General features: G+C 35.5%; 2 protein-coding genes across 18 annotated transcripts in view; one reads left to right on the forward strand and one right to left on the reverse strand.

Moving 5' to 3' along the window:
* kcnq5a (potassium voltage-gated channel, KQT-like subfamily, member 5a) overlaps nucleotides 1-25178 on the reverse strand; it is a 251683-nt gene that overhangs the window by 80349 nt on the left and 146156 nt on the right. The window lies entirely within an intron of this gene.
* LOC141377014 (uncharacterized) lies at nucleotides 868-4580 on the forward strand. Its single transcript, XM_073920126.1, is given in 3 exon segments — nucleotides 868-882; nucleotides 3264-3890; nucleotides 3977-4580. Coding segments are annotated over 3 exon segments (1245 nt in total). The 3' UTR covers nucleotide 4580.

Consider the following 25178-nt stretch of genomic DNA (forward strand, 5'->3'; position numbering starts at 1 on the left):
ATGATTTGCCTATATTTCTAATTAGTTATTTCTTAGTTCTAATTTCACATATTTTAAATAATGTCAAAACAAGCAAACCCTAGTTTGTTTATATATATATATATATATATATATATATATATATATATATATATATATATATATATATATATATATATATATATATATACGTTTTGCAACATATCTAACATAATTAACAACATAAAAAACTCTTTAAAAACTAAACGTTTGCATAACAGACTGCTCTTAATGATTTATTCAGATGTAATTGTTGGTGACTGGAAATATGACTGAGCAGGAACAAAGTAAAATTATTCCAGGAGAGGGACACACAGTAGCACAGGCTGCCAGATACAGTATGTGTGGATGTGCCACAGCCTGCAAGACAGTAGATAAACTTATTTATATGTATGTGTAATGTGTGTATTACTGTATGCTTCCCTACTGTCTACCACAGTGACCATTTTTATGTGTGTGTGTTTATATGTTAAACACTGTGGTTTGAAATGTTCAACTGCTTTTATTTCTTACATTTAAGTTTAAATTATTATGATATTTAGTTTCTATTCTTTTATTTTATTGTAGTTTTAGAGTTGTCCTCCTATTTTAAGCTTTGGTAATATTGTATCATTTACACTTATGCCAATAAAGCAATTTTGAATTGAGTTGAATTGATTGGATGTGTGTTGGATCAACTGGGTAGCTTTACATAAATAAACAGGGTTATATTTCAGTCAATTTAAGACTTTTTAAGAGCTTGCGGATACCCTGTTTGTAGTGTGATGCTGCTGTAACACACTTTAAAGGTCTGCAGAATTTCAATAATTACAATGCATAAATATGAACTCTGACCTTCAAATGCTCTAGATGAAGCTGAGGCCTGTAAGAGTTTATTTGATGTTGAAATGTCAAGAAGATGCACTTTTTATTATTTTTTCCTGCAATTTGAGATCAAATCAGAGCAGTGTATATGCTCTCAGAAAGTATCTGCTAAGAGAGACCAAACCCTTATATTTTACATAGTTTTCATTAAAATAATATCATCCTTACAATAATTTTAGTACAAAAAATAATGAAAAACAATCAAACAGTTTAATAAGTCACTTCACATCCAAATCCAATCCAAAAAGTCACATAAATTACAGTATACTGTATGCTAGTTAGATTTTTAAATAGCTCATGTCCAGTGTTGTGTTTTTATCATAATTTATGTAGCATTGTTGTCCTGCAAGACACAACATTTCGTTCCTCTGTATGTCCCCACATGTAGCGGAAATCTAGTTTGATTCCCTTTACCAACACTTAAGGGTGTTTTTACACCTGCCTCATTTACTGCGATTGAACTGCACTAGAATTAATTTTCCTATTTGGGGCATTTCATTTGGCCAGTTATGAATGGAGCAATCACACTTGAAAATACACACAAAAAGTGGACCAAACAAGCATACAGAGACTTGCTTGAAAAGGTAGGTTCAGTTCTCTTTCAAGAAGATTGTTTGTATCAAGAACATGATTCAAAAACTCAAAAAGACCCAACTGCAAAAATTCACATGTTTGGGCTAAACCAGCTGTAATAGTCAGCTGCATTGTGTACTTGATAAGGGAAAGTATTTGTTTACAGTGTTGAAATCCATGGTAGCTCATAGATAAACCTCTGACTTGTGATGCACCTTTATCACTTGCAGTCCATTAAAACATCTTTTCCTCATCTCTTTGTTTACTTTTTGGAGTACTGTAGGACTATTCACAAATGTTTGTTCTGACCAATCAAAAAATCCTTTAGGAAATACAATATGTTGAATGACACATTTGGGGAAACAAGTGATGTCTATGTTGTCACATGACTGCATTTTGGTTTGTTTTAAATGATTTTGACCAGAGACCAAAACTGTAACAATGCATATTTGTTGCCCTTGCTCAGAGCTAATTAACCCAAACCTTTAAAATGTGCATCCTTTATTCAATGTTTGACGTAATCTCAACTGAAAAATTATTAAGGGAAAGGGCATCAAGTAGCTCTTCCTCTTTAAAAAAAACAGCCAAATATGTTCTGTTTTTATCACAGGTCTGCCAGTAAGCATGGTTGAGCTCGAAAAACAAAAAATGAAAAACAAATAAGAAGTGTCTTGAAGGGAGTGGGACATGTCAGATAGAGCACTTGATAGGTCATGATTTGATGAGAAACTGAAGTGTGAAATAAAAAAATTGTGGAAGCAGGAGTGACAAACTGCAAGCTATGTATGGATGGATGGATCTCTTTTAAATTTTCTAAATGTGGAATTTGTTACTGTTTTGGAACACACAGCTAACAGAAATCCTTAAAACTAACAGACTAAAACTAACATCTATGTTTTTTTTTCATTTCACAGGACCTTAAAAACCTTCAATATACTAAAACATTTAATTTACTATTTAGTTCCAGTTTACAAAATACGTTTGGACTGTATGTGCACACAGACACATTTTCCAGATCTATTCGAGAGATCTCTCACACTTATAATTAAAGGAAATTAAAACTTTAGACCAGGAAGGAATACCATTTTTGAACAAACAGCTGCAGGTACAAGTGCTTTGCTAAAAACACAGCCAGACTATGTATCTTTCAGCATTCAGAGCCATGTGGTCACAGCGCCAGGATCCCACAGACTCAAACATCTGAATTTCGAAAACTATGAACCCCAGGGACCTCTTTCCACCCGCAAGACAAAATACTGCACCACCTACTAACTCAGGGATCTGCGTGTAAATGTGTATGTATGCAAATGTCAAATTGCAGTTCAGTCTTTACACTGCAACAGAGAGAGAGAGAGAAAAAGAAAAAAAGGAGGGAAAGATTACAGTAGCACCTAATGTGATGCACACCTGTTTCTGCTTGCCTGTGTGTGTCTGTGAAACTGTGTCTGAGATCATGTTGTATTTGACGCAGACTCTGAGAGGTTTGAGGAGCATTCAGGCAGACAATGATGACATGTTTGGAACAGGAATTCCATTTATTTCCCCATGAGCCAGGCCACCTGCAGTGTGTGAACTTTGACAAAAAATGACACAGTAGAGGGCGGTATTGCTGTCTATTACACACACATGATCAGCCGATACTAAACAACAACATTTATTAAGGCTTAATAAAAACATAGGGGTTGAAAAAGAGTGGAGATTAGATAAAGTGGAAAAAAGAGGAAAAAAAATTATATTAGGGGATACGTGATCTGATGACCAGAAACAAAAATTAGCAAGAAGTACTGAGATACTTAAGAAGAGAATAGAAAAGAAGAGAAGAGAAGAAAATAAAAAAGAGAGATGAGAACAAAGGAGAAGAGAAGAAATGAGAAGAGACAAGAAAAGAAGAAAAGAGGGAAAAACAAAAGAGAAGAGAAGATGAGAAGAAAACAAAGGAAAACATAAGAGAAGAAATGAGAAGAAATGAGAAGAGAAGAGGAGGAGAAGAAAAGAAAGGAGAAGAGAACAAAGGAAAAGAAGAGAAAAAAGATATGAGAAGGAGAAGAATAAATGAGCAGGTAAAAGAAAAGGAAGATAAAGGACAAGTTAAGAAGAGAGGACAAAATGAGATGAAAGGAGAAAAGAAGAGAAGAGGAAAAAAAGAAGAAGCAAAAAGAAAAAGGGGAAAGATAAGAGAAAGTTAAGAGAAGAGAAAAATTAGATGAAAGGAGAAAAGAAGAGGAGAAGAGGAGAAGAGAAGAAGAAAAGAGAAAACATTGGATAAAAGGAGCAAAGAAGAGAAAATGAGAAGAGAAAAGGGAGATGAGAAGAAAGGAAAAGAGAAAATAAAGAGCAGGAAAAAGAAAAGGAGGACAAAGGAAAAGTTAAGATGTGAGAAGGAGAAAAGCAGAATAGAGGAAAAGAAAAGAAAATAAAAGAAAAGAGATGAGAAAAAAGAAGAAGAGAAGAAAGAAGAGAAGACAAAAGAAAACAAAAGAGAAAAAAGAGGAGAAGAGAAGAGAAGAAATGAGAAAAGAAGAGAAAAAGGAGAAGCAAAGAGAAAAAGGGAGAAGAGAAGAGAAGGGAAGAGAAGATAAGAGAAAAAAGGAGACGAGAAGAAAGAAGAAGAGAAAATGAAGAGGAGGTAAAACAAAAGGAAGACAAAGGAAAAGTTAAGACGAAAGGAGAAGAGAAGAGCAGAAAGGAGAAGAGAAGAAAAGAAAAGAAAGGAGATGAGAAAAAGGAGAAGAGAAGAAAGGAAAATAGAAGAAATGAGAAGAGGAGAAGAGAGGAGAGGAGAAGAGAAGAAAAGAGAAGCGAAGAGAAGAAAGGAGAAGAGAAAAAGGAGAGGAGAAGAGAAGAAAAGATAAGCGAAGAGAAGGAGAAGAGAAGAGAAGCAAAGAGAAGAAAGGAGAAGAGAAAAAGGAGAGGAGAAGAGAGGAAAAGATAAGCGAAGAAAAGAAAGGAGAGGAGAAGAGAAGAAAAGAGAAGCAAAGAGAAGAGAAGAGAAGAGAAGAGAAGAGAAGAGAAGAGAAGAGAAGAGAAGAGAAGAGAAGAGAAGAGAAGAGAAGAGAAGAGAAGAGAATGCTCCAGTGTGATTCAGAGCGCTGGCTGCTTTAGTACTCAGTCTTTGCGTTCCTGACAAGATGAATGCCATAATTCATTTTCCATTGGATTAATATAAAATATAATATGAGTAATCCAGCGTCCACAACACAATACAGCCTGAGTTATAATGGCTGCTCCGTGAGTTATTGAATGGCTTGTACAAATAGCCTGTGGACATCTGGCTCTGATTTGGCTTGAGCCTCTAATGGTTCTGCTCTGTCTGAGCAGGAAGGTCTGGACACTGGCTGCTGTTTCCACTGCAGCTGGAACAGACCACAGAACACAACTCACAGCTCTGACCAGAGCTTCACACGGCCCAGGGTTAATGACACTCATAACACACTACAGGAGGTGGGAATCAATGTCCCTGCGCAGCCCCAACATTAATGAAAGCCACTGCGGTTGAGTGATGACACCACAACCAAATGAGCCAGGTTATAAAGGGGTCTGAATGTTATCATATGAAAGCCAGACAGCAATTTCATAGTCTAATGATTGATTTGTATTCAGATGGGTGTTTTAGTCAGTCTTGGACTAACTTACTTAATGCTAAACATCACAAAAACAACTTGACTGGAACAGCAGGACCATTCTAACCTTCTCAACTCCTGATTTCAAGTTCAAGTGTGTCGAAGTGAGAGAGATGATGGACTGGCAGCAGACAGACTGAAGGGAAAGTGCATGTATTTCTTGCACTCCAGATGCTGAATGTGTTTGTTTGTGAGCGTGTGTGCTTGTAATTATTAAATGTCTGTGTGGCTGCTGACTGTATGGTCATTCATTTGAAATGAGCATGTTTGTGTTACTCTGTGCTAAATTAAAGATGGTTTTTTTTCAGTCTGCTGCATTCCGGGGCATTTCTCTGGCTGGCTGAACGCAGGCCTGTCATGAATAATTAGGACCGTCATTTAACACTGTGCATTGCTGTTCCTGATTCAGCCAAGCCAGTCATAAGAACAAATCCTTGCCATGAAGTTCAGGTGAGGCAGCTCTCCTCAAAAAGCACCATTACAGCATCATGTGCAAACACACGATTCACTTAGAAACTCAGACAGGTCTTGACATATTTTTAATGTGTCGCTGAACGATATCCTCTGAAAATGACAATTCTCAATACCAGTACACAACCAAAAGAGCAGTTCAGACTTTTTTCTACAAGTTTGACTATTAAATACCTTTGGCTATTAAAGGCATTTAATTATTGGGTAAATTGCCATCTTATATAACCTTATATGATAGTATACGATAATGATATGCTATATACTATATATTATATAATTTATTTGTACTTAAAGTACACAAAACTCTTTAAATTTACATTTAACTGTTCCTAGAGTATGTGCAAAGTTTGGTAAAACAGCGTTTTCCTTCTTTGGGCTGACATTATGGAATGAAATGCAGAGTGTTATCATGTTAGAAACAATTCCTTTTCTAAATATTTGTAAAAATCTTTTGAAGTCTTACCTGAAAGAATCATGAGAATGTTTGGGGTAAATTTTAATTTGTGGTATTTTATGTGTGTCTAATTTTGCATCTGAAACTTTTTGTGCTGCCACTTTGGCCAAGACTCCCTGGTAGAAGACATGCATATCTCAATGGGAAATTCCTGGTAAAATTAAGGATAAATACAAAATTAAGATAAAAATAAATAAATAAACAGGTTGACAGATGTGTTCAATAAGAGCATATGCGATCAATTAACAACCTCAGAGCTCACAACAGGGTGTCTTTAAAGTTTTATCAGTTATTGTTCAAATCAATTCCAACTGATTATCACTTCAATTCATTTAAGTAATTAGTTAAGGTGACCTGCAGTTTTGTAATCTAACATGTTACATTTATTTAATTTATTACATTTATAAGCCCTCTTGAACCAGACCTGCAGACCATCTGGAGTATGTGTTTCTGAAAATCATCATTGGCGAACTAAGGTTGCAAGTTGTGTTGTTACAAACATTGATAATTTAGTGTTTCCCAAATCCGTCGTTTCCACGAACATTCGCTAACTGTGTTGCAAACTTGTAAACTTGCAACTACACCTCTAGAGCTATAGTTAGAAACATAGTTACTTTTTGTGTTCTATTCCCAGTTGTCCCCCCTAAGCACTAATCATTTGGAACATTCTAACATTTAAACTTGGAATTATAAAAAAAAGCACTCAAGTCATCTGTAGTTTGCTTTCAAAGTATTTTTACAGTTCAGTTTTAGCGATCTTCATGTATACAATTGCGCTCTATTCGCAGTGCACTTTGAAAACATTGATGTAATTTTGAACACAGCCGTGGCTATTGACAAACGCTAGGTGACCTATTTCTTAAAAGTGGAATTTGTTACGTCTCCATAGCTTGGAAAAAACAAAAAAAAATATAGCACATGCTTTTAATTTATAGGAGGTAATTTATTAAGTATCTCTGACATAGGCCTGTTGGTTTCATTTCTGCAGTGGTTTGCATGTGTTAAATTGTGAAAGTAGTTAAATAAATAAATAAACAATATCCTACTTAATAATATTAATTACCATCATCCTGATAGATATTATTGATATTATTACGAATTACTTTGTTGTTTGGGAAATGGAATCTAATGTAGGGAGTGGGGTTTTATTCATAAGGGGTTGTTGGCTATGCATATATCACCAAAACATTTAAACTGTTGTCATTAGAGAATGACTGAGATTATCAAAATACAAATTTTTTATCAGTGGATTCACTTGCATGGATTAATTGATAACTTTGAAATAAAAAAAAATTTGCATATTCTGTTAATTAATAAGCAATTACACAACAATTTGGTACAATTTAGATTTCAGTCAGACTTAAAAAGCGGGATCAGTTTTTATGGCTTCCAAGGTTCATTAACTTGGGCTCCAATAGAATTAGAATATAATAAAACTTTTAAAATGATTCCACTAAGATTTTTTTTTTTTTTTTTGTCAAATTGATGTTAAAACAAAACTAGATTAGATAGACTAGATTAGTCGTCATATAAAACAGACTACAAATGTGTAGTCATTCATTCCTGTCTATTTCATGTCTAGTCCAGTTGAGTTATTCTTAGATGTCTATAGATTTACTCTGACACCCTAAAGCCTTATTTTTAGCAAGACGTCAATGTTTAGACCTCCATTAGATATCTATTAGACTTCTTTTAAACACAAAAATGCTTCTTGAGATTCTTATTGTCAAAGTTGTTTTTGTCATGAACAGTTTATTAGTCTTGTATTTCTTTTTTCAGTTTAAAATGGAGAGGTGTAGCAAAACTAATTGTAGAAATTTAACATATACTGTAGGTTAAAGGTCCAGAGCAAAATCCGAATAACTGAGGAACTTGTATAAAGAACACAAACCAGTCAGGCGTATGTTTAGAGCTGGCAGGAAAACAGTTTGTAGGCATTTAATTGTTCTTAAACTTTACTGGGGGCTTTAATTAACTTTGTTAACTGCCAGCAAACAGACTCTACAGCTATTTGAACTGATCAAGATGAAGACTAAAAATAGTTTAAGAAAAAAGTTAATGCAGAGGCATGAACACAGCAGCGAGGGGCTTGAGCTCTTATATTCACATCAGTCTAAATAAACAGTATCACAACAACAAGAATAAATATGCAAATGACTTCTATATTGCTGCACAGTTTTCGCGATTCAAGCTTCATGAATGAAATGCTTTGATTTGTCATCTTTCACCAGCGACTGCTGAGCTTATTTGAATATTTGAGAACTATTTTGAGAAGTAATAGATGAGAGAGATTCCTACAGAGATGCTTATCAAAGAAAGAAGCAGGGATCATCTTCAAAGGAAACAGCAGATATTGAATCTCACACTTTTTACCACCTAAAAATATATCTTAAACAAAATGTAACAAATATTCCCCTGGCTTCACTTGCCAAAATTTATCCCAGCACTTCTGATCTACTGTATACTGTTATGGCACAATACTGTTATGCCCTGCACAACATTAAAATAGTATGAGGTCAGTATTTTTTTTTATGTTATCTTCATTGAGCATTAAAATAATAAAAAAAGACTCAAAGAAACTTCTGAGTATGTATATATATATATATATATATATATATATATATATATATATATATATATATATATATATATATATATATATATATATATATATATATATACTAGCCATCAACTGAGGGTGGAGGAATTTATTTGAATTTGCTTGTAATGATAATTTTGTCTTATTCCTTTCAAACCTGGGAACACAATATTGACGACCTGATGATAACAGAATGTCTCTTATTATTGACAATCATGATAGCCTTATTTAGTGCTCTTTCTTTGTATATATTAATGCTCTTTAGTTTTATTCCCAACAACTTACTGGCTGTTGTTACCACCTTCCCCAGTGATCTCTTTTAGGTCTCAGAAGCACTTCCATACCAACAGATCACACAAAATGTTGCAGAACTTTCAATAAAGTACTATAAAACATGATCAACATTTAGGAGGAGTGTTTTGGAGCATTTAGGAGAAGGTTTGAATTTTCACACCAGTCTAAAATGAATGGATCTTGTGTGGATCTTGTTGAAAAATATGGCGAAAAGTCCTACATGATGGTAGTAGTTTGATCACAGGGTTTACTTTAATAATGCCAATAATATATGTATACTCCACATGTCTTAGTTCCATTTCGGTTTAGTTCAGTTATGACTTTAGTCAGATTAAGATAATCAAAAAAATCACTGTTTTGAGCTGCTTATGTAGGCCTACAGCTCAAAATCCATGTTTACTGAATAAACAGTTAGTAAACACAAGCACATCTTATTGAACATCATTTATTTTCATCACCAATTATCAGAACAGTTTTTCAAGCAGTTTGTGATGCATTTTGAAAACAGGAGATAAGCCCCTGGTCTAATGTGCCACCTGGCTTGAGAAACCCGTTGTCAGACTTCTTATTTGGGTAGCACACATATCCTGAATACCTTCGGCAGAATTCAATGATTAATAATTGCTGTACATGTGTTGTTCATGATTAGTTCATGTTAGTAAATGCATTAACTGATGAACCTTATTGTAAAGTGGTACCAAAAAAATATGTATATACACACACACACACACACACACACACACACACACACACACACACACATAAACTGCTACTACTCTTACTACTACTACTACTAATAATAATAATTCATGTTTCAGTTTTTTTATGAGGTCTGATAGAGCATCATCGGCTCCAAAAGTATGACACCATTTCCGGAATAAAGCTATTATTATATCAGACAGAAGCCCTGAATGCACCTGAGACCTTGTAAGGTGAGAAATGATTGTGTTTTTACATGAGGTTGAGTCTAATCAGATGAGGAGCTGTCCAGGGTCCTGAAGCTGATCACATAATTTTACTGCAGCATCAATATGATGTTCTTACTACAAAACACTGAATCAGGTTTCTCACATTCTGGTAAAAATGAAAAGCTGACCTTGTCAAAATAGCATAAAGCTATAGTTTGTCAAAATATCTCATTATTAACAATATTATGCAATCATTCTCTTCACTTCACTTTAACACACATTGAAAAACTATTACAATTTCAATTACTCTACAATAACCCTCATAATTCAAAACAGGTGCTTTTTCGCTTTTTACTACATTATTAAAAACATGTACTGTAAAGATGATCAGCATCACCTCCACAATAAAATTAATGTCATTCAATTTGTCATGATGACCAGCCATCCACTCCTGGCAGATCAATGGTGAACTACACATATCACATACAAAAATAAAAAATAAAAAAATACTGTAACTCCACTCAACACAACAAATCCCCCCAGCACTTTTACAAAAACAGGCAGTCCCCTAATCTCTTCTTTATAGACAAGTAAAAGGCTACATAAGCCCATAAAGCAGACACAGTCCTGTCATAACTGCAGCTCCCAGAGACCACAGCAGTCGGCTTTCATTCTGAGCTGGTTTTGGGGATGAGCTTCACCTCCAGCAGTTTGTCTTGAGCAGGACAGCGAGCAGGAACAGACAGGATGTTCCCCTGCCAAAAGTCTATTAACTAATCCTGCTGTTTATACAATATACTCAAGCATCTTAGAAGGCTGATCGGCGAGATGAAACACGCTGTTTTATTTCTAAGCAACTACTTAACAAAACACAACGCAGCCAAAAGGCATCCGAAGAGCATCCAGAGAAAGTGCACCGAAGCCAATGGAAACACTCAATCACTTAAATAATAAAAAGACAATAATCATTTATAATCATTTCAGGTGAATAAGCATTGGCTGAGATTGTGATAGTCATTATTAAATTGTGCTTTTGTACTGTATGGATGTTGTTGTTGGCACAAAAGTAATTCATGGTACACAAAAATTATTCAAAGATGAGTAAGTGGTTGTAAACTATTTATTAGGCCACAATTTAAACAAACAAATTAAGTTTAATAAATTTAATTTGTTTAAATTCAGCCCATATAAATTGTTTGCAACAGTTTGGCAGAAATCATTTCTTTCAAAATAGATATTTTCTAGATTACTTTCAGATTTTATGTTTAACGTATGCATATGCATTACCGTTTGAACATTTAGGTTGCAGGATTTAAATATACAGTTGACGTCAAAATTATAAGCCCTCCTGTGACACTTTAATTCTCTTTAAATTCTTTTTTAACTTTTCGGTTGTTTAGATTTTTTTTTCAACACATTTCTAATCATAATAGTTTTGATAAATAATTTCTAATAACTAATTTCTTATTAGTTATTTTTTCATGCAATTGCCATGATGACAGTACACTCTTATTTTGCAATATACTAGAATTCAGCATAAAATGCAATTTAAAGGTTTACTAGATTAATTTGGTTACTCAAGAAAGTCAATACACTGTAAAATCTAAAAAGTTAAGGTAACTCAAATCTTTTGAGGAAACCGGTTGCAACAAACTATTTAGGTTCAAAAACTAATCCTAAGGAGTACTTTCAACTTAATCCATTTGAGTAAACAAAGGAATTTGAGCACAGTAAAACCAAATTAATGATGTGTACTCAAACCAACTGAGTACTGTAAAATTCAATAAGTTAAGGTGACTTAAACCGTTTGAGGAAAACGATTGCAACAAATTATTTGAGTTAAAAAAACTTATCTATATGAGTGTGAACTTACTCCATTTAAATAACTCATTACCTTCAACACTGAGTTCAAAACTCTTTTCAAATCAGTAGAATTACCTTTCAGTTGACTGTTGGGTTTTACAGTGTAGACAACTAAAATCTAAATCTCAACTTATTGAACATTTTAACTTGATTATGATTAAAAAACAATTATTTTTATTTATTCAATTACTTTTTTTGTCCTCATAGCTTACAGACAAGTTTTGTAAAGTAAATCTGCTCACATATTACAAGTGAGAGACTTTTGATAGAAGTAAACGCACACACTCCTATCTATGATTGTTTATTGAACATCAGCATTGAACAACTGAAGTTAAAAACACACATTGCCGAAAATAAACTTTAAAGAAAATTGAAAGTCAATAACTTGCACTTTTGGAAACAAAAGAAATTATTTTCAATGTTTTATTTAATAAAAGTAGAAACTAAAAAGCATCTCTTATGAATAAAAAATAAACTCTTGCATATTCTGCAAATAATATTGTAAACAGTGCATTTCTTGCATCTTCTGAAAACAAATATTTTAATGTAAATAAAAATTCCAATGTAATAGAAAATATTCTGTCTCAAGGCATCTCAGGCGCAGCTTCCAATCATCATCAATGTAGTCTAAAGTAAGGCTCAAGAATGGGTCCATCGTCCTACTCGACCAGGGATCAGATGTGGCTGCAGAGTTTTAAACCAAGTAATGAACCTGGAAAATTTAGATCGATTATAGATTCTGAATGACGATTTAGAGTACTTTTCGATTAATCGCCCAGCCCTAGTGTCTAATAATATTGACTGTTAAAACGTTTTATTTTATTGCAGTCAAAACTAAAAGAAATAAGACTTTCTCAAGAAGAAAAAATAAATGATTGGAAATAATATGAAAATTGACCTTGCTCTATTAAACTTACTTGCAAAATATGAGAAAAATAATTTAGTCTAATATTTTTGCCATCAACTATACATGAGTTAGTATATATAATATTATTGTTATTATCATTATTAATTAATTAAGAAATATTATTTTATTACTTATTACAATTTTATATCTTTTTTGCAGCAAATTTTGATCAGTAACATTTCTTAAATGAAACTTTTTAATGAAATAATTAAAAAACATTAATGAAAAAATTACTAACCAAAATTAAAGAAGTTTTTAAAAACTGCATTAATAAGGTTATAAACTTGTTATTATATCTAATATATTGTACAAAAAGGGTTGTATGCAAATTTTCAATATACATAAAACAGCGCGAGAAGTAATCTAGCACAAGGCTTTAAAAGAGACGTATCACGAGAGCATTAGTTTCTACAAAGTAGAATTTGGGGAAAAAATCTAAAAGATACAACAGCAACAACAATAACAAAAAAGTTTTTCAGCTCAGCACAACAGGAGAAATGAGTAGTTCACAAAGGCGAGCTGCTGTAATGATTCTTCTGTGTAGTGAACGTCACTTGCTCGCCTGAGGAACAGAGCCAAATTTCCATGATGCAGCATAGCTTGGCTTTTGAAGGTGTGGGTCAGGAGACGTTTCGCTCACCCTCTTTCTCTCCCTCCCTCCGTCTTTTCCTTTCCTTTCCTTTCCCTTTTGGGTACCATTAGCAGGAGTGGGAGGAATCGGCACAAGCTCTTTTCCATGTGATGAGCACAAACCCTGGACTAACAGGATCCAGACGTGGGGAAGCTGGTGAACTGGAGCAGCTGACAGGGTTCATAAATGCTACTGGCATATAGAGAAACAGCAGCAGCTTCTCATCAAACAGCCTTTACTCTCTACCTGTACCTTCTCTACCAAAGCTGCTGGAGACCAACACATGCCAACATGGGTCCTACAGTACAAAATACCACTAAAATAATAGATGAAAGGGGGAAAGAATATAGAGTATGAAAAGGGGAAATCAAAATGCACCTATTTTATTTCACATTGCTGCAAAAAAAAAAAAAAGTCTAATTTTCCAAAGTGGAGAGTTATTATAGTTATAACCATATAAACTAAAACCATTTTGTAAATAAAATAAAACAAAATAAAATAAAATACAATAAAATAAAATTCAGTTGATAAAGAAATATGTAGAATTTTATTAGCCTCAAATAAAAAAATAAATAAATGAAATGACAAAAATATCTCAAATAAAAAAATAAATACTATAACTCAATACATTTAGGCATGTAGACATGGTCAGGATGATCTGTTGCAGTTCAAACCGAGAATTAGAATGGGAGTAGTAATTTTGTATTTTTGACCGTGGCGTGGTTGTTGGTGCCTGACGAGCTGGTCTCAGTATTTCAGAAACTGCTGATCTACTGGGGTTTTCATGCACAACCTTCACCTGGATTTGCAGAGAATGGTCCGAAAAAGAGAAAATATCCAGTGAGCAGGAGTTCTTTGGGCACACATGCATTGTTGATGCCCGAAGTCAAAGGAGAATGGCCAGATTGGTTCGAGCTGATAGAAAAGCAGCAGTAACTCTCAAATAATCATTTGTTACAACCGAGGTATGCAGAAGAACATCTCTAAACGCACAACACATCAAACCTTGAGGCTGATGATGAGTCTCGATTTCTGCTGCTACATTCGGTTGGTAGGGTCAGAATTTGATGTCAACAGCATGAAAGCATGGATCCATCCTGTCTTGAATCAACAGTTCAGGTTGGTAGTGGTGGTGTAATGATGTTTAGGATATTTTCTTGGCACACTTTGGGCCCATTAGTTCCAATTGAGCATTCTGTCAACACCACAGCCTTCCTGAGTATTTTTTATGACCATGTCCATCCCTTTATGACCACAGTGTACCCGTCTTCTGATGGCTACTTCCAGCAGGATAACGCGCTATGTTATAAAGCCTGAATTGTCTCAAACTGCTTTCTTGAACATGACAATAAGTTCACCTTACTCAAATGCCCTCCACAGTCACCAGATCTCTATCCAATAGAGCACCTTTGGGATGTGAATCTGCCGTTTCACCACATCATGGATGTGCAGCCGACAAATCTGCAGTAACTGAATGATGCTATCGTGCCAATATGGACCAAAATCTCTGAGGAATATTTCCAGTACCTTGTTGAATTTATGCCACAAAGGATTAAGGCTTGCTGAAGGCAAAAGTGTGTCCAACGCTGTACTAGTAAGGTGTACCTAATAAAGTGGCCGGTGAGTGTATATATCTGCCTAATTGTAGCACATGAAATCAAAGAACATGCCAACTTTTCCAAAAGTATTGCAACTACCCAAAAATTGCCACACTAAAAGGAAAGAACAGATTTTTTTCCTCTGAGGGTCAGAACAAGTGCTAATTGCTTTTTGAGGGGAAGGATGGGGGATACACATACATGTAATAAAAGCATCTTTACACAGCAAAGGCTGCACAGACACCAAACCCTAAGTGGCATAAATTTAGCAAAAAAATGCGTTTATTTACCCTGGCCTTCTTAAATCAGCTGTGCAAAGATGAAGAAAGCAAAAGAAAGACTCAGGCCTGTATGATGTATCTTGCACTTTTACACCAATCTGGACCTCAAAAGTAGCTTAGTGTCCACTTGAGTCACAGCCAGCAGAGAGGAAACTCAAATTCACCTGCCCCCAAAGAGACACATATACTGAGACTCACTCAGACTGAACCTCTTCTCATCAGCCCTGCATTTCATTCCATCTGCCTTCAATAGATGCTTTTTCAAAGTGCTAACAAATGCTTGCAAAAAAAACTCCTGCATAACAGTAACCATATAAAAGACTAAATGACACAAATTCACACAACCACAAAAAAAAAAGAAATGATTGGTTGGAGGATTGAGTTGCTAGTGCTAGTGAGATTCATCTTGTTCCTCAATAAGACTTCAGACAGATGGAAATCTCCATCATTTACTAACACTTTGAACTCATTCACCCTGAAAAAGTTCAACCGCACCATGAAATCCCACACTCGGTGCTGCTGCTGGCAGTCCCGCTCCGCTAGCTTCATTAAACACACAAACGCACTCAAACGCAAATGTTCACAGGAAAGGCTCTGTCACGGCTGGCTGTGCTATGCCGACTCGCTTCCTCGGGTTGACACAGGTAAATTAGAAAAGGAGACAAGAAATAATCCAGGAAGAACTCTAGACAGGGAGGGATAAGAGGAGAGGAGTCATTACAGCTAAAAGGACGTAAATGTATGTTCAAGAAGGAAGTGTTTCTTTCTCACACTCACACACACATGCTCTCTGTGGTATACGATTTCAAGTCAAGACTGGGTGGACAGAGTGAAGTTGTCTGATAAGAGACTGACTCTAGAGAATTTGGTTGAAAATAAAGTGGAGCTCAGTAGTTTCTCTCTTGGGTTTTCATCAGCAAAGTTGTTTATATTTAGGTCTGCCACTTGCTATAAGAATTAACATTTTCATTTATGGTGATTAATTATTTAACGAGCAATTAATCAGAATTTTCCTACCAGCAAGATGGCACCCAAACATAACAGCTGGGGCCCTGAAGGATGTCAATTTACATGCTGTGAGGTTGCCCTTAAAGAAAGACCCCAGCTTTTTTGAAAAAGGCTAATTTCACAAGCATTTTTGAAATCATTCATCCAATTTCTTGTTCTGTTTGAGAAGCTATTAGCTTAGCTTACCATAAATCATTGTATCGGATTTGATGTAACTACAAAGGTCTCAAGCTTTAAATAGGAAAATGATGAACACTCTTTTCATTTTTAATTTTCTGAACAAAATACAAATCTGATTCATTGAATTATGCTACGTTAAGCTAATAATGACCGCACAAGAGCAGGAAATCGGCTGAATGTTTTAAAAGGCACCTATTTAACCTTTTTCCAAGATTTATTAAACGTCTTTTGTGTCTCCAGAATGTGTTTGTAAAGTGTCAGCTCAAAACACCTATCAGATTATTTATTATATCTTTCAGAACATTGGATTTTCTGCACTGAACACAATGTAGCTGTTTTTGTTGCCTGTGCCTTTAATGCTAGTTCTACCCCGCCCACCATTCCCACGTGCCTGTCAGAGTGTCTCTATCTCCGGCTGATCAGATAGATAGCACAGTGACAGACATGAAGGAAGCAGATCTCATGTAATGTTTGTGAGAAATACTACAGTAAGAACTTTCCCAATGATTATTTGATGTATTTGTTGTGGAGTTAATTCAAGCTATTCTGCAAAGATGAGTCACATTGTCATTACAAAGTTCACTCACACACACACAACGTGCAAAAAATAAATGTTAATATCCACTGCTGTGTAGATTTCCGTTATGTTAATGTACAAAATAAACCTGATTTAATGTCCACAAACCGTGTTGAAGCGTCTTTTTTTATAATTGAACTGACATGTGGCTGTGGTGATAAAAATGGTAAAATCGCTGTAATTTATTACAAACATGCACTGTTTTAAAAAATGTTTTAAACTTGTAAAACTCATTGTTGATCACATCTGATGATGATTGATGATCACAGAGAGCTGAAAAGATCTTTTAATTCCAGCCGATTTGTGCATGTGCTGTCTTGTTGATATGAATATACACTTTACTATGGAGACATGTTAATACACGGCTGTCAACAAAATCGGTGGGTGGGGAAACCGCACTCATACGTCACGTTGCGGTGGGCCTCAGAATGGGAGGGAATTGGATCCTATTTTAATGTCAGGTAATTTAAAAAAGAGATTTATTGTCTTTATGTCACTCCAGTATGACTGTGGACACACTATACCAATGCACAGTTCTGTCCAAACTAATTTTCATCATAGGTGCCCTTTTAAAATGGTTAGAGTAAACAGTTAACTCTAGGAGAAAAAAAGAAGGCGGAGTGTTCCTTTAAAAAAGTAGATACCCTATTATTCTTGGTGTATATTACTTTTTTCTGTCAGACAAACACAGTCAGAGTAGTTTTAAATTTTATCCTGGCTCTTCCATGTTGTGTAATGATGTTAGATAGTGGACTTAATTTTGAAGTTTTAAAAACATTAAATAAATGAACCCATTCACCACCAGAGAGTTAACACATGTCTTATGAAGCAAGTGATGTGTTTTGTTACAGAAATATTTAAAATATTTAAATTATGAATGCTAATCTCTGATATCTGGTGGCGGATGAATACAGATTATGAGCGACTGACATATACGACGTATGATGTATGACAAAGTGGAACACATTAATACAGTGTGTATTCAATTTTTGCAAATTATGTTCTCGATTGTAATATCTGTCTAAACTCCCACAAGCTTCACAAACACAATGGCAGTTTGCAAAGCCATTGGCATTAATAGCAGCACAATATTGGTGTGTTTGTATGTAGCACAGCAGCACAGTGGCTCAGTGGTTAGCACTGTCATCTCACAGCAAGAAAGTTGCTGGTTTGAGTCCCAGCTAGGCCAGTTGGTATTTCCGTGTGGAGTTTGCATGTTCTCCCCGTGTTTATGTGGGTTTTCTCTGGGTGCTCCGGTTTCCCCTACAGTCCAAAGACATGCAGTATAGGTGAATTAAAAAACTAAATTGGCCATAGTGTTTGCGTGTGTAAAACATGACAGAATAATTGGTGGTTCATTCTGCTGTTGCGAAGGAAAGTGAATCGCCAAGCGCTTTCGTTTGGCATTGCCAGGGAAGATGAGACGTACTCGTAGTCATTTCTGGGCCTAGGTGCTCTCTAGCAAAAGCAAAGCAGTTATTTGAAGGCTTGTCAGACAAACTAGCTCTGAACCAGAAATACCACTAACTATGAAATAGTACCTGATTCATCCTGGAGGAAAAGTATTAAAGAACCATACTTGCCCACCCCTGCTAAGGTCATTGCAGTGATTTGTCATCATCCCACAGTGCATCCTGATGCGATCAACTCCTCAGGTAAATGACATAAAAGAAAGCAGGAATCACTACATGGTCCACTTCCAATGATAACAAGCAAATTGTAGCCACTCTTGCAAGTGGACAGGGATTATCATAGGAAACCTGATTGACCCGTAGCCACGCAATCCCATAGACAACACAATACACTTTGGGTCTTGGATTTACAACCCCCTATCACTTCTCTCTCTGCAAACACACAATCCTTGGCCAAAGCATTACTTTTGCAGCTTGCTCAGACTACTTATTTAAAATTTGTTGAAACTGCACAATTCTTAAGTTTTTTTGGGATAACTTAACAGGTTTATGTTGGAAATAGTACTGAAAAATCATACTTAAGTACAAGTATCATGTTGCCCAAAAATGTAGTGCAAGTAGAGTAAAAGTATCTGTTGTAGCCCTTTTAAAAGTGCTCAAGAGTAGCGAGTAGTGAGTATTATGATGTGAACGGCTCATGTGTTTACATGCTATTTGGTCACGGATGTGTAAACGTAACAGTCTGTAGTGCATTAGCAATTGTTTAAAAACATTTGGTGGGTTCAGTCCTCATACAGTAAGCATCTTCTCATCAGTGACATGCAGTCTATAAAGTCTCTTAATCATTGTGTGTAAAGATTTAAGGCATATTCTTGCACACTTTTAATGCTTCCAAATGGTTTGTTGCATTTATAAAGTGTCCATGTCTTGACATAGTTCAGTACGATGCTATTTAATTTCTACCTGCAAGAATCACAGGACAGATAAATCTACTTTAGCCAATCCCCATAGACAAGAAATGAAAGTAGTGACTGCGGGTTTCTTGGAGTAAAAGTACCAATACATCAGTAAAAATGTACTCAAGGAAAAGTAAAAGTACACATTTTTAAAACAACTTACTAAACTGCAATTTCTGATAAAAACTACTCAATCACAGTAATTTGCGTATTAGTAATTTGTTACTTTACACCACTGTGTTCAATCCACTTAAATTTGCAAAAAATATTAAGTTAACTTAATGTATTTGTGTTAAGACAAGATGAAGAAACTGTGTGGAACCCAGCATTTTTTACAGTGCTGTTTCTGAGATTCTCTGACCCAAGTTGCCTAGGCACTTCGTCACCTTAGAATTCTATGGTTCTATCTGCGTTCTGAATGATTTTGAGACATTGAGCTTCAAAGTTTTTTCCTTCCATAGCAAACAATGTGTGGGTAACATTTGTTTTTTAAATAAAAAAGTCTTAAAATGAAAACAACTTATAAAACGAGCATCCCACAATGTAAATAAGTTGTCATTTAACAAGAATATATCAATAACTCAATTCTGACAAAAATGTCAGATAGAACCTTATAATTTTAAGGTGACGACTTGACAGAACTTTATTCCAGGTCCCCCCATCCTATTTTTTCCTGTCCCTTTTTCCCCTTCTTAAATGATTGTTTGTTTATCATCTAATCCACCCAGACCTTAATGCATGTTCAACAAAGATCAACAAAATGCTCTTCTCTTGAAGTGATTTTTGCTTTCAAATGTGCCAGATTGCATAATAGAATAGCTTTTTCTTTTTACCTAATTCAGCGCCCCTGGTGGGCCCTCACACTTTACTAATGCATGGGGTCACTGCAGATCCCATTAAAGTCTTCTCCACAGCTTGCTTTAATTGGACTGTTTACAAGCAGAGTGCCGAACTCTATTGTAGACTTGGGGTTAATTTTCACCCCGGCTGCAGCAGTAAATCTGCCGCATCAGAGCGGATTTTCATCACTGGAAAAACCACAAGCATCATAAGAGCACATGAAAAGCTGCAAAACTATACTGACACAAAACTGTATTACACCACAAGATTATGACTGAACTGTCTAAAACTAAAACAGCTGATGAGCTTTTTCCAGCCTTATCTGCATGTAAAAAGTTTCCATTCAGTAGCAGTGTGACGGAACACACACACATGCGCGCACGCTCGATTCCAGACATATGTCTATACAAACGCTCACATCTTCCCTTGTACCTCTGGCTTTTTATGGCATTAATGATATTTTGAGGAAAAGCAGATAGGCCAGATCTGTCAAGCTTATATTGACGTTGTCCATGTAAGGATACAGTAGCCAAGGACCCTGTCTATCCAAGCTCTCTCACTCCATCTCATACACATGCACGCACTCATTTCTCTTTTTGAGCTAAAAACATTTTGTTTTGAAAGTGCTAAACCCTCCCCTCAGCTTTGAAGTGCGAGTAACTCACAGTTGATGTATGGTGCAATGGAACGATTCTTATGAACATCTGTATGGAGCAAAAAGACTGCTGTTGGTAATGGTGCTGCAATTTTGTAAAGCACATATGGGTGAATTTACTCCTTATTAAAATATTAAATTATTTAAAAGGAATTCAAAATTTTAAGAAACATACACTTACTAAATGTTATTCTCCTTTTAACCATGGGTCGCCACAGCAGAATAAACAGCCAGATACAAAGCAATAAAACTAAATCAATACCAATGGTAGTTGAGTGCTAGAGAGTGTTCAATAACCTCAAATAAAACCAAAATTATTTTTAAGCTATAATAATACTGGCAAAAGCCCTAGAGCATATGTTGTTGACACTCTGCATGCTTTGCAGTGGTGATCAATGTAGTCAAAGACAATCATTTTGTGAACACAATGGGTAATCAAGGGTATTAATGTTAGTCAGAATCCACTCACTGCTCAAACAGAGTTCTTGTAGTCATGCATACTCACTATAAATGCTCACAATAATCCAAAACAGACATTGGTAATCATAGAAAGTTTTACTGATTAAAGCTGAACTTTGAAAGATGAGTGTCACACTTTTCTTTAATTATGAGGAGTGCTCTTGGAGTGCATGCTTTTTAGGCTAAAAAATGATTCAGATAATAAAAAATTCGCTCAGATTCAGTATAAATCAAAAGCAATAACCATTCCAACCAAGGCTCTTAATTGATATGTACTCCTGTATACATTTCTGGACAGCATGAAATACGACCCAAAAATCTTTTTTTGCGAATCCACCAGAGGCCCACATAAAGGCCACAAGATGCTGCTGTCAGCTGACTGACCCCTTTCCAAAACTCAACAATAGTGTTATCAAAAGCAATCAAGAAAAAGAAAAGCCCTCATGGCCGCATGATTTTTACCATGTTTTCAGATCTTACCACATTCTCACCCTTTTATTTACTTATTTATTTTAAGTAGAGCTGCACGATTCTGGCTAAAATGAGAATCGCAATTGTTTTTGCTTAAAATCAAGATCACGATTCTCTCACGATTCTGTAGATGTAAAATAAAGCTTAACATGATGGTAATTATTATTTTTTCTCAAACATATGGTAAAACAACAATAATAATACTATATGTAGGTCTACTGCTTTCTATAAATAATTCTATTCCACTTATAATAATTCTGATGTTGAATTTTATTTAAGATATATGCTTGCAATCATTGACAATATTATTAGACCATTTAATTCACTGGTAAAACCAACATTATATAGGCTAGAGTAGTTATACTGACACTGTAAACATTTATTTTCATCCACAACTGTGTGTTCGCTATGAAGGAAAAAAACATATCAAATGCTTGTTGCAATCATAACTTTTTAATGCGATATGATTATTTAAATGACGTGCACGCTTTCAGTTTCATTTTCACTGCTAAGTGCTGTTCATACTTCGCACGCAGCTCTCAAACGATCACTCTGTGCCACAAACTTAATATTATTACAACTTTATTACCTGTTACTCACAGCAGGTTCTGTTCACTAAAGGAGACGCATGCGTGTCTAGTAGCGCGCACGCCCACCCTACAGCTCACGGTCAGCATCTCACGTCACGTGTGATTTTCCGGCCGCCAATACAGCTTTATATGAAGACAAAAATGAAATTTTTAGGTGAATTATACCTTATAAAGACAGTATGTGACTCTTTCAACATCATTTGGAGGTGTCCATGTCGCAGAGCAATGTATGTGAAAGAATGAAAAGACTCGTGCAGCCACCTTTTCTTCTCTCCTAAACTTGAAAATATGATTGACAGAATCGTAGAAATGCTGGATTAAGATCGTCTAGGGGGTCGAATCGAGATTGTGATCTTATTACGATTAATTGTGCAGCTCTAATTTTAAGTTTTGTTTTCTGAAACTGTTCTTTGCCAGACTCAAACCCTGTCAACGCAGTCAATTCCTTTCTGCGTCACAAGTCCACTTACATATGTGGCGAGCTACTGGGCAATCTGGTAACAGCAGAAAAGCCATCCCCATGGAGGTAATCAGTCAGCTGGTAGCGCGAAAAAAACTTAAAAAAACAGTGCAGAAGCTGTTGATAGTGTCAAATCACCGCGTAGTGTTCATTTTAAAGACGGAATGCACCCATACGTAGCTTTGGCCACAGAATTTGCGCTCTCCAGAAATTTAAATGGGGCTACATATTCACAATGAGCCATTGTTGATTAATCTATAAACAACCAATAATAAAGATTTTCCACTATAGTAAAACGCTTACTAGTAGTGTTTACTTCTGCTTTTATCATGTATAGTGAATGAGTTAAAGGTATAGTGTTAAAGGTATAGTGTTATATTCAATCCATTTTAAATCTCTTCCACAGGCTAGATTTCCCAAAATGCAAGACTTGGAGCTTCCCTGTAATTGTCAGGTATTTGATGAAATACCCACATTCATGTAATGATAAACAGAAACTAAAGTTAGCACAAACCAGTTCATGTGTCATGTAATATAATTTTTGTATTAATTTAGATTCTAATTGATGAGCTGTAAGGATAGAATTACTGACTTCAATCCAAATGTGTGCATGTTCAGCTCATGTATTACATTTATTGCAATGTACACTGTATGTTGCAGTATATAATAGATTAGTGTTTCTCAACCACGCTCCTAAAGCACTCCACACTGTCTCCTTGACCAAACACACCTGATTCAGATTATCAGCACATTAGCAGAGACTGCAAGATCTGAAAAGGGTCTGGCAGACAAAGGAGACATTCAAAACATGTGGAGCTGGTGGTCCTCCAAGAACATGGTTGAGAACCACGGTAATAGATGATGATAAACATGACTTACATTTGCGAATGTACAGTATAACATACAAACACAAAGAGCACACATAATGGCATATATCTGTCTCTGTTCTCTGATAAATCAAATGAAAACGGCTGAGACTTAAACTTAATCTAAATAAATGCTTATATGGTTAAATAGTACTCTAAACCCTATGCAAAACATCCACACAATAATCAAGCTGCAGAATTATCCATCATCCTGAATGCTTAAATGGAAAGAAGCTCCACAGAACCTGATTGAAGACAGGATTCTGCTGAACAGTGTACAAGTGGTGCCAGCAATACATTTCAAATATTACACAGCTTTCTAAAATACTTGATATTTTAACTGTTCCACACTGCAGCCATTTTTGTCCACTAAAGGCATAACTGGCCGTTGTCCTTGGCAACCAATTTCGAGCACAGAGCTATTTAATGTCCACTTTGCATGTTGTCCCGATCCCACTGCTGGGGTTTATTTTGTTATAATGGCCAAATAGCTGCACATTATCTCTTGCTTATTCCCTCTGTGTCGTGTTTATGGTCTTTCCTCTGTCTGCAGGTAGAGATGGTGGGAGAGCTGCTAATGCAGATGTTTGTTTTTTTGGTTATCTTCCTGATTCCATTAAAAAAAAAAATAGTATGGCAAGGGAAAAGTAGTGATAAATCCACATGGCTGCAGGTGCATTTTCATGTGTCTCTTGTGAGAAAGATTATACACAATACACATGGAAAATATTTGAAAAAAATAACAATTTCACAGAATGGCTAATCATTTTTTCCTTCAAAAACACACACACACACACACACAGACACACAAACCCCGCCTTTTTCACCTTTACTCATATTTGACACTTGGGGTGTGTACTTTACATTTTGGATGCAGATATAATAAAAGCTGAGAACTTATTTAAATGTCCAGAGCTAACAGCATTTACTGAGCCATATGACTGAACTTTGATGAGAGAAAATGAACTCGAACAAATAACAAGACAAAATGTAGACAGACCACAACTTACACCAAAAAAAAAAACAGACAAAAATGAAAACAACAAATTAAATACAATTATATATTAATAATGCTAATAATAAAAACTACTACTACTACTACTAATAATAATAATAATAATAATAATAATAATAATAATAATAATGACAATAATTACCAATAAAATTAACAATAAAATAGTAATCTTAATGTGTGCAGATTAAGTCTTTGTGAGACATTGAATATCTTTATCCTCTTTATAAGACCTGCTGAAATGTGAGGCACAAACTTAATGAACAATTACTTCATAATGAGGGCGAGCAAGAATCCAAAGCATGGCTGACTCATTCTATCTCTCTCTCTCACTCGTCTCATCTCCTGTGTTATTCAGAGGCAGATCTGGCATAGATTGATTTGTGTCATTTCCGACGTGAGGGAGCCATTGATCCAGCACTGACCTGCTCAGCGTAGCATCTGCTTTCATTAGCAGAGTAAGGGCCGTGTGGAGACCCACCAGGACATAAGCCAAAGGGAACAGCACACCTCTTTAAACACAGCCATCTATCACAGCCGTTTTACCCTCCCAACAAACACACGCACTGATCAATACTGCCAACATCAGCCATACAGACCTGACCCTTACA

Source organism: Danio rerio, chromosome 13 (genome assembly GCF_049306965.1).
Source record: "Danio rerio strain Tuebingen ecotype United States chromosome 13, GRCz12tu, whole genome shotgun sequence".
Taxonomy (NCBI): domain Eukaryota; kingdom Metazoa; phylum Chordata; class Actinopteri; order Cypriniformes; family Danionidae; genus Danio; species Danio rerio.